The sequence below is a fragment of the Lissotriton helveticus genome, chromosome 3_1 (genome assembly GCF_964261635.1).
Source record: "Lissotriton helveticus chromosome 3_1, aLisHel1.1, whole genome shotgun sequence".
Lineage (NCBI taxonomy): Eukaryota > Metazoa > Chordata > Amphibia > Caudata > Salamandridae > Lissotriton > Lissotriton helveticus.
Genome location: NC_136061.1, coordinates 1,533,041,145 through 1,533,060,416, shown reverse-complemented (window position 1 = coordinate 1,533,060,416; position 19,272 = coordinate 1,533,041,145). Strand labels below are relative to the sequence as shown.

At 43.0% G+C, this 19,272-nt stretch overlaps 1 protein-coding gene across 1 annotated transcript in view; it reads left to right on the top strand.

The window, feature by feature from the left end:
* Positions 1 to 19,272, top strand: part of C2CD2L (C2CD2 like) — a 160,057-nt gene that overhangs the window by 33,615 nt on the left and 107,170 nt on the right. The window contains exons 3-6 of the mRNA XM_078682191.1: positions 767 to 886; positions 3,814 to 3,924; positions 13,399 to 13,509; positions 14,177 to 14,291. Of these exons, the coding sequence (XP_078538317.1) occupies positions 767 to 886; positions 3,814 to 3,924; positions 13,399 to 13,509; positions 14,177 to 14,291 (457 nt within the window). The remainder of the gene's footprint in view (positions 1 to 766; positions 887 to 3,813; positions 3,925 to 13,398; positions 13,510 to 14,176; positions 14,292 to 19,272) is intronic.

The following is a 19,272-nucleotide window of genomic DNA, read 5'->3' as shown; positions in this document are numbered from 1 at the left end:
CCTGCCTCTGTTTCTGGTTATTTTTCTACTCCATTGATGTGTAATATTTGTGGTGGGGTACTGAACGGTTGCTAAAGGATGCTACGCACTTTGCAGCTCTCCTCTGGAATTTTTTTGAGTGTGAGTGTTAACATGGCACTATTTTAAATTGGTTACTTTTCTTTTCTCCTGTGGTGTGGACTTTTCCAGGTGGGTGGTGTTGGGCAGGTGCTGTTAGATGTTGGTTTCTCTCCATCTGTCCTCCGTTTGTGTAGAGTGTTTCTCACTGGAGGTGCTATATGGGCGATGTAAGGTTTTGGACGCTTTTATCCTGTGCAATTTGCGAGAAGAAGGTTCTCTGAAGGTATTCTAAGGTGTCTGAAGGTAGTCTAAGGTGTTGATTACTTTTTTTCTTTTTTTTGGTCTGGATTGTTTAGTGTTGGTGGTATAAGAGTGATTAAAGGTGTTGGCTACTTTATTTCTCTCTTTTATTATGGAACGTTTTGAGGGTGAATGTTGAAGGAGTTGTGTGTGATGTTAGTTGTTTCCTCCATCAGTGTGGGATTTTTCTCGGAGGAGGTCTTGTACAGATGGTGTACAGCTTTGGTTACTTTCATCATCTCCTTTGCTGAGAGATTGTGCGATTTGGACATTGAAGAGTTTTTTTTAATTTGCTAGTGACTTTTCCCCTCCCTGCTGAGTTACCTTGCCAGCATGGTGGGAGCTGATGTAGAGATTCTGTATGTAGAGTGTAGATTATATGTCTGTTCATTTTCCTCTGCTGCAGGTACTACGGTGCGAGATTATTGCTGAAGCCGTGACATTCCTCGTGTCAGTCACACAGCAGTCTCCAGCTGCTGTTTCCATGGATACATATCAAGTCACACTCTCTCTCTTGAAAACCCAGGTAATAGACTTGCATAATGGCAAGGGGAGTCATGCGTGGGTTGTGGGATGTAGATGAAAAGGACACTGTATGGTACTAAGATTGATGCAGGGATTCTGTAAAATCATAACTATGCCTGGGACCACAAAAGTAGGGACTGGGTCACCATACTAAATCAGTACATATGAGCACCGTTCATGACTAGCTCATATTGCTTTACCTGCCCTCCTAACCTTCCCAAAGTGACAGGTAAGTTAGCACCCCAGAACAGAACACTCTAGTCCCCTCGGAGAACCCTGGAAACAGATTGTCATCTTTTCATTTTCTCACTCATGCATTCCCATAATAAACAAAAAGGGCACAAAAACAGTTTACAATATTTATTGAAACTAGCATGCTGTATTATAAAACATCTGCACTGCAATTAGAAAACATAAACATCTCAACAGAGTGAGGAGCATTACAAGTAAGCTATAAACAATAAGAAGCCCTACCATGGTGAATTTTTTATCTACCTCAGCCTACCGCACTACGGAAACACAGTGTTATATGATGGATTTCTGGGTTTAGTGGCGAACTCCATACCTGCTATTCATAGGTAGTTGTTCTACATCTGGGGCAGTGGATCTCTCCTTTTCTCTCGTTGGGACCTCTGCTCTGCTAGAATGTCTTCTCTCTGTTTTCAAAATGGCACGTCTCGGTGTATGTGTTACGAGGTGTCTTTTTGAAAACCGCAGATATGAACGCATGTTGTGTCTAAGTGCCAAGCTACGTTTGCTAACCGATCACAAGAAGACCGGGCACAGTGTTGTTTGACCTTGCACTAGATGTTCAGACAGTCCGAACCAATAACAAAAACATGTGCAGGCATTTCTAAAATAATGTTGTGGCACAAAAATAAACGTGCTAAGCGTAATGCGTGCAAGGCAAAGCTGCCTTAATGCGCAAGCAAACTAAAATATAAATAAACTAAGTCGGCCCTAAAGGAAACACACAACAAGGTGTTGTGGTATGTGTCTTTGAGGATCAGCCGTTAAATAATTGTATCTGCTTATTAAATATTACCTGGTCTTGTGGAAGCACAGAGAGGTCAGTATACTGAAATGGTGCCAACTAAAGGATTGCTCAGTATGCCATCCAACGGAATACCCTGTACACTAATGGGTTGCTGCTCAATGGAATGCATAGTATTTCGCCCAACAGGACACCGAATGTACAACTCGGTGTGATGGCAGGTGTGCCAAAATTCCAAAGGGAAACTTAGCTGGTACTTAATTTGCTAGCGAGAAGGAGGAACTATTGGCTACATGCTCCTCATCGTAGAAAATGAGTCAAATATGTAAAACCTCTGAATCTTAGAGACAAGAGCTTTCAAACTCCACGATTCTAAGCAAAGGAATCAAGGTGACATATTCTATTGGTGTTACTGCTATATCCATTTGTTGGCTCTGACTGGTTCTCAGAAGAACGAAACCTTGAATGTTACAATGTTGTCAGCGATACCGATTACCCTACCTGAGCAGACAAGGTTGTTGAATTGGTAATATCGGCCAGAGAAGACAATACTGCTATATGGGCTGGGTGACCCAAGAGTATATACTAGTCTTGTATCAGCCACATGCCAGAATTGGACAATAGTGTTGGATAGGCTTCATGGTTTGATGTATACATTACTGTTGCATCAACTGCATGGTCCAGATGTAGACAATACTCTTATATTGGCCCTGCGGTTGTCAAGTAGAGAGTACTGCGGTATGGTCTACAAGGCCCTGTATAGACACTACTGCTGTAGTTGCCTCTTTGCCCTGAACTAAATAAGGATGTTGTATTAACCACATGGCCTGATGGCACAATACTGTTGTATCAGGCACATTTTCCAGTATAGGCCAGACTGTTGTATAGGCCACTTAGCCAGATGTGTACAATACTGTTATCATTGGGTGCATGGCCTAGAGTTGTACAATGTTGTTGTATCATCCGCATTACCCTATATAGGCATTACTGGTATATCAGCCACAGGCCCAATATAGACATTACCATGGTTTCTACTACCTGGCCTGATATAGACCGTACTGTGGCTTGGGAGTAGACAGTACTCTTGTGTCGACTGCCTGGCCAGATGTAGACAATTATATTGTGCCGATTCCATGGTCCGATGATCATAGTTCTGTTTTATCTGTTGCTTTCCCTATATGTAGAAAACAGTGTTGCATCCACCCAATGGCACAGATACAGGCAATCGCAATGTATTCACTAGTTAATTGTGACCAGCACTCAGAGAGACAAAGCATGGATGCAATACTACTGAATTCTTCACACAAGGAGTTAAATCTCGTTCATTCCTGATACCATAATATCAATCTCAGAAACCCTAGTCGGTCATTAGAAAAGAAAAACTTCACCATTGGATGGTTATCAGTTGTGAGAGGTAGACACTCACTTCGCTTCTGATCCTCTCTTGATCCCGGTAAAGCTTAGATAAATAGTTTGGTACTGATCGTCACCTTCCCAGTCTTGGTTGCACTTGTTCATGCTTTCATTTTCTTCGTTATTGTTAACACCGCACTCTACATGGCCAGACTCAAATCCGAGTTAAAACATGCCTGGTACCAAGGGAACTGTGTGTTCTCCTCCTCCAACCCGTTGTGTATTTACAGATGTGCCTCTTTACCAGTCCTTGCCTGAAATGCGGCTCTTCATAGGGCAAACGTGGGAATTGTATAGGAAAAGGCATTGAAATACATTTTCATCAGACACCCTTCACCACTCTTAAGCATTAGTTCAAGAAAGAGCTGTATAAGGGGCTTTTCAAAGGTGTTTGGAGTGTTCTACTTTATAAAATTGATGAGCGTGCCCACTCATTGTGTGTCATTGTTCGTGTTGAGGTGGAATGTAAAGGACAAAAGCTACTACTGCACTCCTGCTGTATTGACCTTTCTCATTCCTAGCTGGAGATCTGCCTGGAAGAAGCACTGAATGAAGGCCTGCTGGTGACCTGGAGCTTCTGTGACCAGCCAGACCTCACCTTGACCATAGTCCCCAGGCTACAGGCTCGGGAGGTGAGTGGGAGTGGCCTTCTGTGGTGGGCTTAGTGGGGTAGTCTTATTGTGGGGAGGAGGGCAACCTGCACAAGTAGTGTGCTTCAGGTGGTGAGAAAGAAGTGGGCAAAGCTGGGTTGGCAGGAAGGGAATGGATGAGGTGGGCACAGCTGCGTTGGCGGTAAGGGGCTGGACATTTCCTAGTGGGGAAAAAGAGATGGAGGACTATCTCAGCCCTAGTAGAGAGGACAGTCCTGTGGGTGGCGGACACAAAAGGGGGCATTTGAGGTGAGATATACATGGTGTAGGGATAGTCCTTTGAGGTTATCAATTCAATTCAATTGTATTGTTTAATTCAAAACCTCAAAATAAGGTCAAAAACATAAAATTACATTTAAACCTACCGTACTTATAAATTTGAATTTTTCTAAACAAATTTATTTGAGTACGAAATACAGCCCTTTAACATGTGTTTAAAAAACGTTTCAAAAGTTAAAAAAAGATAATGATCCTTTGTGTTTGTATGAGCGTAAATGTTCAATAAAGCATCTTTAGCGGTGCATATTTTGTCAGAGATGAAGATAGGGTGAAGAAATTTACTTTGTACCTTTTTGTAACATTTTACTACAGAGTGTCTTAAGTCCTGAATTCCGTCTTTGTAAAGTGGCCAGACATATTATTCTAGATTTACACCAGACCGTCTCTCAACGGATATTTTCAAAGACAGTTGTGCTGTACTAAAAAAACCTTCGAATTTTATGTTTGTCTATCTTCACACACATTCCTGAGGCTTTTTGAGAATTGCAGAGTCCGGTATAGTTCTATATAGCGTGGGATCTCTACAACAACACAATCTACCACAAAACCTGAATTATTAATATTTGACTTTAGTTCATGTTTTACCTGCTGGAGGAATCTCCATGTTAGCACTTCAGTGGATATCTAAATGGAGTGGGCGGACAGTATCTTGTGAGTAAACCTAAAACCATATGAAGATGACAAGTACAGTTCATTTTTATGTGATACTCGTAGTGTATCCTTGGCAAAATATATGTAATATACCCACTAGAATATTGCACTTACAGTTTTATAGTAGGCACCAGTTAATCCAAATTCCAGACAAAGTGCCGATACTAGAGGTGATTTATTCAAATTACATATACACTTTAACATTTTGGCTTTAATTGTGTTCACGGTTGTCGGGGCGAGTTATCTGTGCTTGACGCCACAGAGCAGGATTGTGGGAATTCTACCATTATACAAATGAAGAGAAGCGACAAAGTGTCTTTTACCAAAATACCTATGAATTGAATGTGGTCCCCAGCCCTCCACAGTGTGCCGAAGCCTTCATACCTACTAGGCGGTCAATCAGTGTTAAATCAGAGAGATTTTTGGAAATGATCATACCGAGATAAATATAGTGTTCAACCCTTTGCAGCTGTTCATTCCCTATTTTCCATCTAAAGACAACTTATTTCCGTCTCTTTGTCAAACCATGATTTTGTATTTGAGTTAAGTTATTTAAAAAAAAGTTTTTTGAGTTTGTAAATAGTGTATCAAACCCACATTGTAATGCTTTTGGGATCAAATAAAAAATGATTACATAATCCACACACAATAGTGTTTTTTTAGGGTAAAAACCTAAGCCTGAAGAAACTTTTCTAATAATTTAAAAAAGGAGTAAATGAAAAATATATACACGGAAAAAAGGAAGCGGTGCCAAAAGGCATCATTGTTTGATGCCAATTTTTCTCTATTCCTTTTGTTAGACTTATACCTGCTCACATGAGTACTCTACTCCAAACTTATCTAAGCCCCCATAAGTACTCTAATCCGAGTATTGGAATGTACTGCTATCAAAACTCATAGCAACTTCATTGGTATTGTTAAATCAAGCAATTTTTCAATACTTTTGCTGAGAGGACCATAGCCCTTTGCTACTTAGTAGCATGATAATACTTCCCAGAGTTTGGAATGCTACCAGTCAAGAAACCACTTTAAAAAAGGGGGAGTAAAAATCTACCCCATTCACTATGGTCATGCTTTTAATAGAGTGATGGGAATTTCATCTGGTCCCGGTGCTATGGTACTTCTTGCCTTCTTGATATTCCCAATAATATTATCTAATGTTACATTGAAGGTATAACATGTGGTCAAATCCTTTGAGGTACAACTCAGATCGGCTATACTTCTGTTAGCAGCATTAACATTAAAAATATAATCAACCCATACATTTTATGGAAACATGATGGCTTATCTTTCAATGTTTGTGCCCATACCCCCTGCTATAAATACCCAGACCTTTTCACAGTTTTCCTTGACAGCCGTTGAAAGAGAGGTCCATATTCTTCCTGGTTGGATTTAATTTTATGTCTCCTATATTTATGTGGTTTCCCTTAGGTTAATAGATTAGTCCTAGTAAAGTTCTACGCGAAGGAACAGTGGCCGTGATAAACATCTGGTGTAGTACTAGTGGAAAGACAGGAAGCAGCTAAAATCCTGGGGCTCAGTCAAAAGAAGAATGGACAAGCAGTGGGGATGGTTTTGTGGAGAGCCATTCTAATTGGACACTTCTAAAGAGAGGCAAAAGAAGTGTCACTTGGGAGTGGTGAGGGGGGGAAAAGTGTTGCAATTGTAAAGACAACATTTTTTTTGCGCAAGTGTCGTAGAAACTGTGAAAGAATGCTGGATGGAAGTGTTATAGCAGACATATAACAGAAGAAACGCACTCTTTCTCTACCTCCCTCTTCTCTATTTCTTTTTACTCTATTTTCTATTTCTCTGATTCTCTCTCCTCCCCTCTTTATCGCTCTCCCTTCTGTCTTCTACCCTCTCTCATACTCTGTTTCTCTCTTACTTTTTCTCAAACTCTCCTCTTTATTTCTTTCAGTCTTGCTTCTTCTCTTTTGCCTCTCCCATCCCTTTCACCGTCTCTCCCATTTCTGTTACTTTCTCTACTGGCTCTTCTGGTCTCGCTCTCTCACTCTCACCCCCCCTCCTCCCTCTCCGTCTCCCTTTCCTTGTCACAGTTTGATGAAAAACATATCCTTTGGTCTCTGGCTCCTGGGCAATTGTAGAAATATGATCTGTTGTTAGAAAGCAAAGGCTCACTCCCCAAAAACTATTTGTTTTTGGCCCATCAGTGGGCTTAGATGATTGTCAAAGTCTCCATACATTGTGTCTTTAGAGCTGACAATAGACACCTTTTGCTGTCATGGATTTCACACCAAAAACATACACGGACAGGGGCTTTGTTTTAGCCCCCTTCATCAGTCTGTGCCTTTGGCTCAGCCACTTTCAGCTATTGCTTGAGGAAAGTATAACTCGTAATTTTGATCAGCGCACATTAGTATTGTAATCTCACCTTCGGCTATTGGCTATCGTGTGTATTAGTAAGCATGCTTAATGAGTGCCTCCCATTGGAATACAAGGACAGGGAGGTGAAGCATTCATGCACTATAATAATAGTGCATTTGTCCTCATTAAAGTGTTTGCACACACCTGGTAATGCTGCACCAATGGTTATTTTGCACCTAAATCTCAATTTATACAATAGGCCCTAATAATGAATAAGTCCGAATAATGGTCGTATTTACTTCAATTTGTAAATACTGCGAACCCAGAGAGGGGTATCTATTGAGAACAGAAACTATCCCCTATTTTGAGTTTGGTAAAAGGAATGAGGCATATCACACAGAATCATAATCTCCCCACAATAAATTATGCATGTTTTTTTTTGTACATTCATCCTCATCCGATTAATGATCGGTGAGTAACACTGTGATTGTGAAAGACATTTTTTTTACAAGCACTGAAGAAAGAATAAATGCTGTATAAAACATCTGTATTCATTTAGTTCGCCCTGTGAAATTTCTATGAAGTACAAGCTTTGAGATCACTGGCAAACATTAAAAGAAAGGGTTTACCCAATATACCCTGTATATATCTGTGTATTAACCAGTGGCAGTTGCCACTGGGTAGTTATAGTTAGGACCACATTTCCATAGGTAAAGGATTTTTTGGTTTGCTAATACTTTGATGCCGTTTGACAAATCTTCACAAAACTTTTCAAAAGAAAGTCTCCTCCACCCCAGCTCCTTTCTGAAAAGTTTCAGGATGATCAGTCATGCAGGGGTTTAGAAAAAGGGGTGGTCCCAAAAGTGTTTTCCCCATGCAATTTTTGGTGGGAACATTTGTACAGCGATAAAGAAAAAACACTTTATTAAGGTTCCAGATTTTTGGAAATCTGGAACCAAGTGATTTGAATGACAGTCAGCAACGTTATTTGCTAATAACTTTGTCATCGTTTGATGAATCTTCTCAAAACGTTCCACAAACACCGTTTCATCCACCACAGCTAATTCCTTGAAAGTTTTGAGGTGATCCATCAAAGCAGGCTCCAATAAAAAGGTGGGGTCCCAAAACTCAATTTTCCCATGCAATTTCCATAGGGAATTTTAAACCACGATACAGACAAAACAGCTGAACAAAATTGCACAAAGTTTTGCTGAAAGCTAGATCTTCATGCAGAAACTGTGCATTTTTTTAGCTGGCTTAAGTCTGTTCAATAGCTTTGGCGAGATTAATGTTTAAAATTTATAGACATCTGGTTGGTTGGGTATGTGAGAGTCTTGCACGATTTTCATGGCCACTTAACTTAAAATAATGGAGCAATCTGATTGGCTACAAGGGCCTTGTTTCCCATTGGCCATCTTGCTCGCAAGAGACTCCCACGAGTGCCGCACGAACACTTGCTGGCGGGCCGCACAACGAACAAATGTTGCGTCTGCCCATTACAGGACTCCCAGACTCAGTCCCTGTGTCCTGAAAATAATAAGGTATAGTGGTCCGGGTAGGGATAACCTGACCTCCTAGTTCTTGTAGAGGGAGTTCATGAGGAACCCAAAGGGTCAAGTTTGAAGAAGAAAAATAGGGGAGGGATGAACCTGTCAATAGCGTGGTTCACAACACTTATGTGATATTACTCGACTGTCCATGATTAGCTGTGAACTATACTCTTGTTTTATAAAACAATAAAAACTGTTTAAAAAAAAAAAAAGTTTGAATAAGAAAACAATAATCAAATGCTGTTATCCAGCTGGAGTCTCTCGGGAGCCAGTGCTGCCCCTGTGCTTCAGAGAGTCGCGCAGGAGCACAGACAGGTGCAGTGGCTTCCAAGAGACTCTGGCAGGAGTCCACCAGTATCGAGAAAATAATTTTTTTAAAGGACCATGCATGGTGATGGTTTGGCTGTCTATGAGGAATTGGGCACAGACAACAGCTGTGCACAGCAGGGGGTCTTCGCAGGGCGTGACCTCATGCGCGGCCCAATGTCAAACCCAAGGGCCATTCACGGAAATTGGGGGGGTTGGCATAGTTACGTTTGATGGTAAAATCTTACCTTATGTTAAAACATAGAAATTCACTGGAAAAAAACAAAAATTAAAGCGACGTTATAGTTCGGTATGGTAATAATATCTTACTTAACATTAAAAAAAAACTTAGAAACTCACATAAAAAACCCAAAGGTTAAAGTGACATTATAATTAGATGAAAGTGACATTTAAAATGTAACATTTTAGACTAAAAAGCAGGGAAATTCACCAGCTAAAGTTAACTGAAAAACTATACCTGATGTAATATTTGAGATCATAAGCGATGCATGGACCTCGCCATACACTGCTTATGACCTCACATATTACAGCACTCGCAAAGTATTCTATGACATAATTGAAAACATCACTGATGGCATCTAAAATGACACAATGATGACAACACTGTGCATGGTGGGGACACTAGTTATAGGTTCCTCAGTTAACTATAACTTGTGAATTTCAATATTTTTTTTGTTTAAAATGTTACATTTTAACTGACATTTTCACCTAACTATAACGTCACTCTAACTTTTGTTTTTTTCAGTGAATATTCCTTACTAGTTTGAAACCATGAGGAGCCGGGTAGGGTATACTTTCATAGAAGTTGGATATAGTTTGTTATAAAATAAAACCTGAAATGTACTAGAAAAACTAAGGGCTAAAGTAAAATTATGTTTTGTTTTGGCATAAAACCTTTTAATATGTTAAAACACCACAGTTAAAGTGAAGTTATGGTTACAAATTGAAACGGAAAAACCACTGAAATTCACAAGTTAGAATTAGGACGATTATCCGCACAACTAATATGCAAACTAAAACTCCGACTCCAAATACAGTGCTTATTACTTTAATTAACAACACTTAAACTCACAACATAATTAGCAATGTCTACTGAAACTAATGAATATTAGTACATAGTGTTAATGGTAATATGAGATGTAGTGTCAAATGTATGACCAAATTCCGCATGCGTTTTTCACACATGCCTTAGGAACTCTGTCATTTGAACCAATGCCTCTTTAGCATGCATTTGTACTTCACGCAAGTCGTTTTACTGACTTGCTTTAGAAGGGCGCTGGATATTGGAATAGTTTAATTTACTATTCCAAATCCAGTCTGCACAACAGTAGGGAAGGTGTTGGACTTTAACTCCAACACCACTCCACCATTGTACCCCCCCAAAAGCAAGTTGTTGTAACGACTTGCTTGCAGAACAAATGTGTGCTAAAGACACGTTTGTTCTGTTGCTGGCGCTGTGAAGGCACAGCGTGATTCCGGCTTCGTCCTAAAGGACGTTTCCCGTAATGTCATCTCAAATAATATTGAGGATGTCAGGGATGACATCATCCAATCACTGTGAAGGCGTCCTAAAGGGTTTGTGGACTTGAAGTAATTCAACAAGTTACACTTGTGCCCAATTTTCAATCACCAATCAAGTGATAATGGACTTTATCTTTGACCACTTGAACATTTTTTTCAAGCCACTTACATTTGGTGGATGTTACCCGCTTTTTACTGATATTCATTCACCTAACCAACAAAATACTGTTATAGACTTTAATATGATCGCCACCTTTTTAAACATCGAACCCCTCCAAAAAAGTGTTCATACTGTAGTCACCTTATCGGGTCACCCTCTTAAAGACTTCACATGACACACAATTTTATTTCAAGAGGTTGAGAGGTATGCATTTGACACTGGTAAGACACCTCCTGCCAGGCCCTATGGACTACCCTCCGTAATCTGGTAAAATACACTACCCACATTCATGAGTACAATGACGCATCCTTAAATTCATGCTTAGAACCCCAGTGTCACTTAAACCACCTCTAAGTGGGTATCCCCTGCATTCTTCAGAATTATGCAGTGTCTCAGATTCTTCAGCGAGGTTCTGGAAATAAACATCCACATGCTATAAATGTTTTTGTTAGATACAATTTGTCTATAGCACTGCATTGTAATTATTTATAAGGTCACGTGCCCAGACATTCGCTGCTGGATAATCTATTGTCAACAGACGTTTTGGCTTTTTGTCACAGATATTGTGCACCAGGCTTCTTGTTTATGCCACAATCTACTTTACAACATGACTCTGCAACTCACATCAGATGCTCTTGACCTTTACCTTGGTCTTCATGGAGTTCTCCTTACACTCCAAACTTTGATGGTTTGTAAATGGTGCACTATATAACTTTCATCATGTACAACTTAACGCTATTTCCATTATGTGCACCCATGTGTGTACACATAGTAATTCAATGCTGGATATGACTATAAGCCCTCTACAAATAGATCATTTAAAAAAAAAAGTTACGGTCTTACAGAGTACTGTGAATGGCAGTATCATGGATGATGTCATTTGAGATGTCATCAGTGATGTCATTTAGCATGCCATGAGTGATGTAATATGTAAGGTCCTAAGCAGTGTATGACTGGGTTCCAAGCTATAGTTAGTTCAATAAACCTTAACTGTTGAACTTTAGTGTTTTTAGGTTTTTAAATGTTAGTTCTAATCTCATTTCAACACCAAAGTATAACGTCACTTTAACCCTTGTTATTTTCTCTGAATTTCGGTCTGTCTTTTTTGTTAGCTAAGCTCTTATTGCCATACCCAACTATAACGTCAATTTAACGTTTGGCTTTTTTCTGTGAATGTCTGTTTTTTTAATCCTGTATCCTTTTCAAAGTTGAGCCTTTATCCAACCCCCTCAAGAAATCTGAGGCTAACTTCCGCTGCATGTGACCTTTCCTTTGGTGGTACACAGCAGGATGTTGGACACTGGGGACTGCGGTAAACCTAATTGTGGCACCTACTCTCTCCCCTCCCCTACGCACACCCTTCAGCTTTGCATAGATGGGGTGGGCACAGGGCCATGTCTCCAGGCAAACGCTGTATTCAGCCCCACCTCTGCCCACAGACCTGCACCCAATTCCTACGAGTGTAAGTAAGTGATTTATTAAATTGGAAATATGTGCGACCTTCGAAAGTAATACGTCTGCTACCTTCCTTCTATTGGGAACCAAGTACCCCTTTGTAGCACTTGACTCTCTCAGGGTAGCGAGGTAGAGCAAAGTGCTGTCTACTTGGGGGAGGTGGTGTGGGCTAGTACTCCAGTCTGCTGATACATAATGAATAATTGTCCAGCCAGCGCGTTTGCTTATAAAAAAAAAAGTAAGCATACTTTATTATGCACACTGCTTAATGCTAGGTATTAACTAACAAATATTTACAAGTAGGCAGTTGAAATTACCTATATTGACACACAATTAACATTCCACTTACTTGAGAGCCCTGAATCCTTAGACCATGATACTTCCCACATTTGCTAGACTTAACTTATATTCTCTTTATATTGAGATAAGTGCATCTAATAGCACTGATCTTAGATTGATCAGTGCTATCATCAGTTTTTTCACGATCAACTGATCAACTCACCTCTTGTAGTGACCAGATTATCTTGGGAGATTCCAACCTCCAAAGGAAAGAAGGCAAACAAAACCAAAAATCACTCCTAAACTCCTTATCAGACAGCACTCTCATACAACAGTGTATTTTCCCTACTGTCAATAAGGGATCTATAGTGTATCTTATTCTAATAATTGCATACCACATAGAAACTTACCAGAGTGGATTGGTCAAACGCCTTCTTCATTACTTTGTTTCCTTACCTTAATGCTCCTACCCCATGCTAAATCATAAGAGATGGAATGCTAAAATGTAGACCCAGAAGGCCCAGAAAAAGTTAGGATGGAGAGAGAAATAGCACATACACTTTGCACATTGTGTATACATTAGCATATTAAACCCACACAACTGCTTTTTCAGTAAGGCAGATAGATAGGAATTGAGAAGGAAACTAGGCTCACTTTCTGCAAACTAGCATGCATTTCAGCAGGCTACCAATTGGGCAGCAGACTTGCAATTTCCAGCCCTTCTTCCTCTATAAAAAAATAGAGCCTGAATTACAGGAAAGCCCAGATGCCTTCGGTTTGAATGTAAACCCCAAAAATGCAAAACATTAAAATATCACAAATCAGTTACCGCTTGTGCGCTCGACCTTGAGATACAATGCAATGCTTTCCTTCTCACTGATTGTCCATTTTGTCTTCTTGATGCAGAGCACCGATGGCAAGGCTGATCTCTCCACCATCCAGGACTTGATTAGAGACATTCTCATTGGAACGCAGCCAGCAATGATGGTAAACCTCAAAGCCTGTGGCAGTGGTATGGTAAGTGAGTGTCTCCAGACATTTCTTTTACTCTCACCCATTTTAGGACAAGCTATTCCAAAAGAAGAAATAGAGGTCAGACCGCCATGTAAAGGCAGAGGGAGGAGGGACATCGTAATCCCTATGGCGGTGCCTCCGCAGACACCACCCCCATTGTAGAATTACGGTCTGACCAATGCTCCGAAAGACTCCTTGAGCCTGTCGGAGGCGTTGGTTGGTCCCTCCGCTGTCTGCGTCCGACTGACCGCATCATAATACGGTGGTTGGACTGCTATGCTGGATGTCTGTGAGACCGCCACGACGGCCTGTCGGTGGTGGTCTCACCAACATCAAAATCGGTCCTAAGTATTGCAGTCTTGTAGTTTTGATAGAAATGGCTATTACTATTATCAAAATGTTATTTTGTTCTGTGGCTATCTCACTACTTACGTGGAGGGGAGAGTTCGCTTTGAGCAGTTACTTAAAAATTCAGCAGATATGTGTGATTGTTAGGCTGTAGTCGCATACACTGTAGATGTATGCTGGTGCGATTTTGCATCAGTTGGGTACAGGTAATTCGCCGCTGACGCCCAGAAATATTGTTTTTTGGGACCCTTTGACAGACAGATTATGACTTTGATACCTCTGATCTAGCCGGGATAACTTTTCGTATTTCTTTTCTTTATAGGTTTCCAGTGCTCATATTCACCGTGGTTCTCCATCCACAAGCCTGCCTTCTGTAGGAACTAGACTGCTTCTTCGACAGCTGCATGTCCAGAACGTGAGCCTTACAGAGAAAGGAGGTGAGTGCCGGACTTGAGGACTTGGTCTCACTCACAATCTTGCTAACATCAGAGCTGCCTTGAGTTACTGAAACAAATTCTATTTTACTTCAAGTATATAAGATGGACTTAGAACTATTTTATATGGTTACACAATTACAACATTCTGCCAAATGTGGTGTTGAAATAGGCCGTTGTGGAAAATATTGCTGAGCTGGCCAGTGGGGAGGGAATCTTTGTCAGTACTTCTAATGAGGGGTAGTTATCTACCTAAACACTGTCTTTATAGAGTGCCTTTAGTCAGCTTCTGAATGTGAATCTGTGGTCAAGAGAGTTTTGAGATGCCACCTTTCTCTTATCATTGGAGATATGATGGCTACAGCTGTTCAAAAATATAAGTAAGGATATGCCCATAGCAAACTGGAGAGCGGGAAGGCTGTTGTACATTCGGAGATCTCTACCCAGGAGATGAGCCTATCTTATTTACAGCGGTAGAGGAGTTGTTTGGTTCAAGACAAGAACAGTTCCTGCAATATGTGAAGTTGGCCAGGACGGCCAGAGAGACCTGGTCGGAGTTCCCAGGTGCACCGGCCACATATGCCATCCTGACAGAGTTGCTGGAGTTGGAGCAGTGTTGTAAAATAATCTCCCACATGTATAAAGCCCTAAAACAAGGTAGACTGGAGAATTAATTGGTAGCCAGACAGCTATGGGATGCAGAATTAGACATACTACTAACTGACACTGCTACTAACTGACACTGAATGGAAGACGGCATGTGCCACATTTCAAGAGGTGTAAAGCAATGCACATTTTAAGTACATATACTTTATTATCTACATCGTACTTATTTAACTCCTGTGAATTTTGAATAAAATATTCCAAAATAAGTCTTCTGCATGCTCAAGATGGGGAGAACGTATGGCCGCTCTTTAGCAGGTGGCCCAGTCTTGTGTGAAATTAATTGAATATTAGGAGTAGTTAATAGCTAGATTGATGACAGTAACAAACCAGACTCTTGATAAATCTGTAAAGCAGCGCCTCCTGAGGATTATACCCAAATCTAAGGACGTGAGGATCCAGTATAAGTTGGCACTTTTGGGTCTGGTGCTGGCTAGGAGGCGAATAGTGATCCATTGGCTGCGTCCTGGGGTCCTGAGGTGGCGGCCTGGAAAAGGAATGTGGTGGAATAGTTACTGGACACATGACTCTGGATGTGGGAGGTCAGGACTGATGAAAAGGTCTCATGACCTGGCTATATGGATCGACATGATACGGATGATAGTGAGTGGGGAGGAAAGTCAGTCTCAGCAGAGATCTCTGTGATTCATTGGCAATACTCGTCAGTTGATTGTGCAGATACCGGCCCAAGGGGCAAATTAGGGTCATATAATTTGAAAATGATTGTGGTGCAGTGAAACTCGTATGCCCATATGATAACTAAATTAAATATGGTGTAATTAAAATCAAGCATATAAAATATTAATTTAAATAAGTTGAGACTACGCTGCATAGTTACTGTACAGTGGATAAGGACTACTTATTATGAATATGATGTAAACTGTGACTGACAAATATTGTTGTTGGAACTCATAAGTATTTCTTTTACAAAGTAGGTAAGATGGATTGATAATATATGAGCAACACATATCTTGTGATTCATGTAGTCCGAGTGCTCTGGGACAATTCCAGATGGAAAGGATAAGAAAAACAAGCATTTACAATGCAATGGTCTCGGCATCATTAAAGGTAGAGCTATTGGCATTGCTCATGACATTTCTTTTTTTTTCTTTAAATCATAAATAAATGGCATTGTCATTTACATTGTCAATACACACCACTCTGCACTCAACTGCACTCACCTGCACTGCACTGCACTCACCTGCACTGCACTCACCTGCACTGCACTCACCTGCACTGCACTGCACTCACCTGCACTGCACTGCACTCACCTGCACTGCACTCACCTGCACTCACCTGCACTGCACTCACCTGCACTGCACTGCACTCACCTGCACTGCACTGCACTCACCTGCACTGCACTGCACTCACCTGCACTGCACTGCACTCACCTGCACTGCACTCACCTGCACTGCACTCACCTGCACTGCACTCACCTGCACTGCACTGCACTAACCTGCACTGCACTGCACTAACCTGCACTGCACTGCACTAACCTGCACTGCACTGCACTAACCTGCACTGACCTGCACTGCACTGCACTCACCTGAACTGCACTGCACTCACCTGCACTGCACTAACCTGCACTGCACTAACCTGCACTGCACTGCACTCACCTGCACTGCACTGCACTCACCTGCACTGCACTGCACTCACCTGCACTGCACTCACCTGCACTGCACGCACCTGCACTCACCTGCACTGCACGCACCTGCACTCACCTGCACTGCACGCACTGCACTCACCTGCACTGCACTGCACTCACCTGCACTGCACTCACCTGCACTGCACTCACCTGCACTGCACTCACCTGCACTGCACTCACCTGCACTGCACTCACCTGCACTGCACTCACCTGCACTGCACTCACCTGCACTGCACTCACCTGCACTGCACTCACCTGCACTGCACTCACCTGCACTGCACTGCACTGCACTCACCAGCACTGCACTGCACTCACCAGCACTGCACTCACCTGCACTGCACTCACCTGCACTGCACTGCACTCACCTGCACCGCACTCACCTGCACCGCACTCACCTGCACCGCACTCACCTGCACCGCACTCACCTGCACCGCACTCACCAGCACCGCACTCACCAGCACTGCACTCACCAGCACTCACCTGCACTGCACTGCACTCACCTGCACTCCACTGCACTGCACTCACCTGCACTGCACTCACCTGCACTGCACTGCACTCACCTGCACTGCACTCACCTGCACTGCACTGCACTCACCTGCACTGCATTCACCTGCACTGCACTCACCTGCACTGCACTGCACTCACCTGCACTGCACTACACTCACCTGCACTGCATTCACCTGCACTGCACTCACCTGCACTGCACTCACCTGCACTGCACTGCACTCACCTGCACTGCACTCACCTGCACTGCACTCACCTGCACTGCACTGCACTCACCTGCACTGCACTGCACTGCACTCACCTGCACTGCACTGCACTCACCTGCTCTGCACTCACCTGCACTGCACTGCACTCACCTGCTCTGCACTCACCTGCACTGCACTGCACTCACCTGCACTGCACTCACCTGCACTGCACTCACCTGCACTGCACTCACCTGCACTGCACTGCACTCACCTGCACTGCACTCCCCTGCACTGCACTCACCTGCACTGCACTGCACTGCACTCACCTGCACTGCACTGCACTCACCTGCACTGCACTGCACTCACCTGCACTGCACTCATCTGTACTGCACTGCACTGCACTCACCTGCACTGCACTGCACTCACCTGCTCTGCACTCACCTGCACTGCACTGCACTCACCTGCTCTGCACTCACCTGCACTGCACTGCACTCACCTGCACTGCACTCACCTGCACTCACCTGCACTGCACTCACCTGCACTGCACTCACCTGCACTGCACTCACCTGCACTGCACTCACCTGCACTGCACTGCACTCACCTGCACTCACCTGCACTGCACTGCACTCACCTGCACTGCACTCACCTGTACTGCACTGCACTCACCTGCACTGCACTCACCTGCACTGCACTGCACTGCACTCACCTGCACTGCACTCACCTGCACTCCACTCCACTGCACTCACCTGCACTCCACTGCACTCACCTGCACTGCACTCACCTGCACTGCACTGCACTCACCTGCACTGCACTGCACTCACCTGCACTGCACTGCACTCTGCACTGCACTCTGCACTCTGCACTCACTACTCTGCACTCACTACTCACTACTCTGCACTCACTACTCTGCACTCACTACTCTGAACTCACTACTCACTACTCTGCACTCACTACTCTGCACTCACTACTCTGCACTCACTACTCTGCACTCACTGCTCTGCACTCACTACTCACTACTCTGCACTCACTACTCACTACTCTGCACTCACTACTCACTACTCTGCACTCACTACTCACTACTCTGCACTCACTACTCACTACTCTGCACTCACTACTCTGCACTCACTACTCTGCACTCACTACTCTGCACTCACTACTCTGCACTCACTACTCTGCACTCACTACTCTGCACTCACTACTCACTACTCTGCACTCACTACTCTGCACTCACTACTCTGCACTCTGCACTCACTACTCTGCACTCACTACTCTGCACTCACTACTCTGCAGAGTAGTGAGTGCAGAGTAGTGAGTGCAGAGTAGTGAGTGCAGAGTAGTGTGTGCAGAGTAGTGCACTCACTACTCTGCACTCACTACTCTGCACACTCACTCTGCACTCACTACTCTGCACGTAGTGAGTGCAGAGTAGTGAGTGCAGAGTAGTGCACTCACTACTCTGCACTCACTACTCTGCACTCACTACTCTGCACACTCACTCTACACTCACTACTCTGCACTCACTACTCTGCACTCACTACTCACTACTCTGCACACTCACTACTCTGCACTCACTCCTCTGCACTCACTACTCTGCACTCACTACTCTGCACTCACTACTCTGCACTCACTACTCTGCACTCACTACTCTGCACTCACTACTCTGCACACTCACTGTGCACGCCGCTGATATCATTGAATCTTCCACCACACTTTCTAAAACTCTATAGTCAGAAGCATAATAGGCACAGAACCAAAAGAAGGGTAGACATTGCTTAAAATAATCTTATTGTATTTATGAGAAGCAAAAGCGAGACTGTGAAATGTGCTGAGTATCAGTTTGTTAGGAATCAACAGAGTGGAGTTAGAGAACCAAGAAATAGTAGTTTAGAATCCGGGTTAGAAGGAGTAGTAATCACAAGCTGAGGATCAACGGGCGCGAAACAGCGTGGTGGGCGCGCACGACGCAGCGTGGGCGTGCACATCAACT